General features: G+C 51.7%; 1 protein-coding gene across 1 annotated transcript; it reads left to right on the top strand.

The window, feature by feature from the left end:
* The first annotated feature begins 221 nt into the window (after nt 1-221).
* LOC104157943 (olfactory receptor 14J1-like) lies at nt 222-812 on the top strand. The gene is given in 1 exon segment (XM_009695495.1): nt 222-812. A coding segment is annotated over 1 exon segment (585 nt). The 5' UTR covers nt 222-227.
* Nucleotides 813-2429: the final 1617 nt, after the last annotated feature.

The raw sequence follows: 2429 nt of genomic DNA, 5'->3' as shown, positions 1-2429 counted from the left end.
CCCGCCCTCATCCTCACCCCCATAGCCTGCGCCCACTGCCTCCACACCCCCATGTACTTCTTCTTCCTCAACCTCTGTGTTCTTGACCTTAGCTCCATTTCCACCACTGTCCCAAATCCACGACCAACTCTCTCTGGGACATCCGGGCCATCTCCTACTGAGGATGTGCTGCACAGATATTATTTTTCTTTTTCTGTGCTACAGCAGAATATTCCCTCCTCACCATCATGACCTACGACCGCTGCGTTGCCATCTGCAACCCCCTGCACTACGGGACCCTCCTGGGCAGCAGAGCTTGTGCCCACATGGCAGCAGCTGCCTGGGGCACTGGGTTTCTCACTGCTGTCCTGCACACAGCCAATACATTTTCCCTACCCCTCTGCCAAGGCAATGCCCTGGATCAGTTTTTCTGTGAAATCCCCCACATCCTCAAGCTCTCCTGCTCACAATCCTACCTCAGGGAAGTTGGGCTTCTTGTGGTCAATGCTTCATTGCTCTTTGTGTGTTTTGTTTTCATCCTTTTCTCCTAAATGCTGATCTTGAGGGCCATGCTGAGGATCCCCTCTGAGCAGGGACGGCACAAAGCCTTTTCCACGTGCCTCCCCCACCTGACCGTGGTCTCCCTCTTTGTCAGCACCACTTTTTTTGCCTACCTGAAGCCCTCCTCCATCTCCTCCCCATTGTTGGATCTGGTGGTGTCAGTTCTGTTCTCAGCAGTGCCTCCAGCAGTGAACCCTCTCATCTACAGTATGAGGAACCAGGAGCTCAAGGATGCAGTGAGGAAAATGATGCTTTTCAGAAGCAGAAATTGACTTTTCTTCTCCATAGCATTCGTATTGTAACTCGTTATAGGTCCAGCCTACCTTCTCAGTTTTTTACTTTTGGTGGTTAGGGGGAGGTGTTTCTTTGTTTTCCTTATTGTGCAGAATGAAATGTTTTTATTCATGCCACTGCTAATTCACTGTCTACATGTTGAATTTGACCCAGAGACTGTGTTAATGAGGCACAGTGCTCTCTCTGCATTTAAACAAGTATCTTGCAGCAACTTGTATGTCCAAAGTCTTTCTTCTGATACCTCTTCTAGTGCTACAGGAGCAATGCCTGTGTGCAGAGGTGGAGCATACAAGAGTCTTGGCACATCAGCACTGCCAGGGAGCACCAACGCTTGGTCTTTTCAGACCTGCTCTCTTTACACTTCCACACTCTCCTTCACCGCCACTATGTCAGGCCTGAGTGCTCTGGCAATTTGATCACAGCCCTGCTGTGTGGCAGTCCTGTGACCGTAGGCAGGGACAGGCAGTGGACACTTCTGTGACAGAGCTGACCTCCCTAACAGCATTTCCATCATGAAAGAGGATCTCCTGAAAGCAGTGCCTGAAGACTCTAGGTTTTCTTATAAAGTTGCTCTCAAGAACATTCCCAAGGAATAGACTTGAAAGAGCCTTGTTGTTTTGCTTGTTCTCGATAAGCTCAGTGTGATGAGATCAGGGTCCCAGTATGGTCGTCAAGGGACTTAGGGCTGGTTCAGGTTTTGCTCATTGGTGTCCAGCACCCATGCAGATGGTGAATGGTCTCCAATTAAAGTTCCTGGGGCTCTACAGCATGTGACAGGACTGATGGCTGGAGAATGTTTTTCTGGAGGGACTTGGGAGCTGCCAGGAGAACACAGGGGATCTTCAGGGACAGCGTGCCAGGGAGTCAGCAGTGAATGGACCCCACTCAGCACAAGCCTGTCCAGTGTGGTGTCACCCAGAGATCATATTCTACATCTGGGTATGAAACAGTAAACAAGAGCTCTGCAGCCCCAGGGACCACAGCAGGCACAGGGAAAGGAGTCTGGTGAGTGATTCCTTTTACCCTCAATGAACTTTCATAGGCTGGATCCAGGGCAGCATCCAAACACATCTCCCAGCACTGGAACAAGGCAGGGGACCTCTGAGCATCTTGCATGGCCACAGAAGAGCTTGTGTGGGAGGTAGTCAGTGGCAGTGACCACCATCAGCTGGGTCTGCCTCCCAGCCTGACCAGCAGAGCCCAACAGAGTCACCCCGTGGCCCCGGGCACGACAGCCCACTTGCTCTGCACCCCCAGGTCAGGGGCTGTGTGGAGCATGGGGACGGGGTGTAGGAATGGCCGGCCAGGCCAGCACAGATGTGCTCAGCTGGGGAAAGGCTCTGTGGGGAGATGGGTTGACCTGGGAGAAAAGCAGGTGTCCTGGCTTGGCTAAAGCAGGACTATTTCTGCTTTGCGTAGATCTTTTTTCCTTCAGTTAAGTCTTTTAGTAACTGCACTTTCTGAAAGCTGACTACAGGTTTCAGGCAGTGCCTGCTTTCAGAGTTGATGGCAGTTAATGTCTGTAGTTGTTGCTGGGGCAGGAGCGGGATTGTTATGCAGAAAGGCCACAGGGTGGGGGCTTGTTCCCTGCGGGA

The sequence above is a fragment of the Cariama cristata genome, unplaced genomic scaffold (genome assembly GCF_000690535.1).
Source record: "Cariama cristata isolate BGI_N322 unplaced genomic scaffold, ASM69053v1 scaffold290, whole genome shotgun sequence".
NCBI classification, from domain to species: Eukaryota; Metazoa; Chordata; class Aves; order Cariamiformes; family Cariamidae; genus Cariama; species Cariama cristata.
The sequence above is the reverse complement of the archived record's forward strand: the minus strand, read 5'-3'. Positions and strand labels throughout refer to the sequence as shown.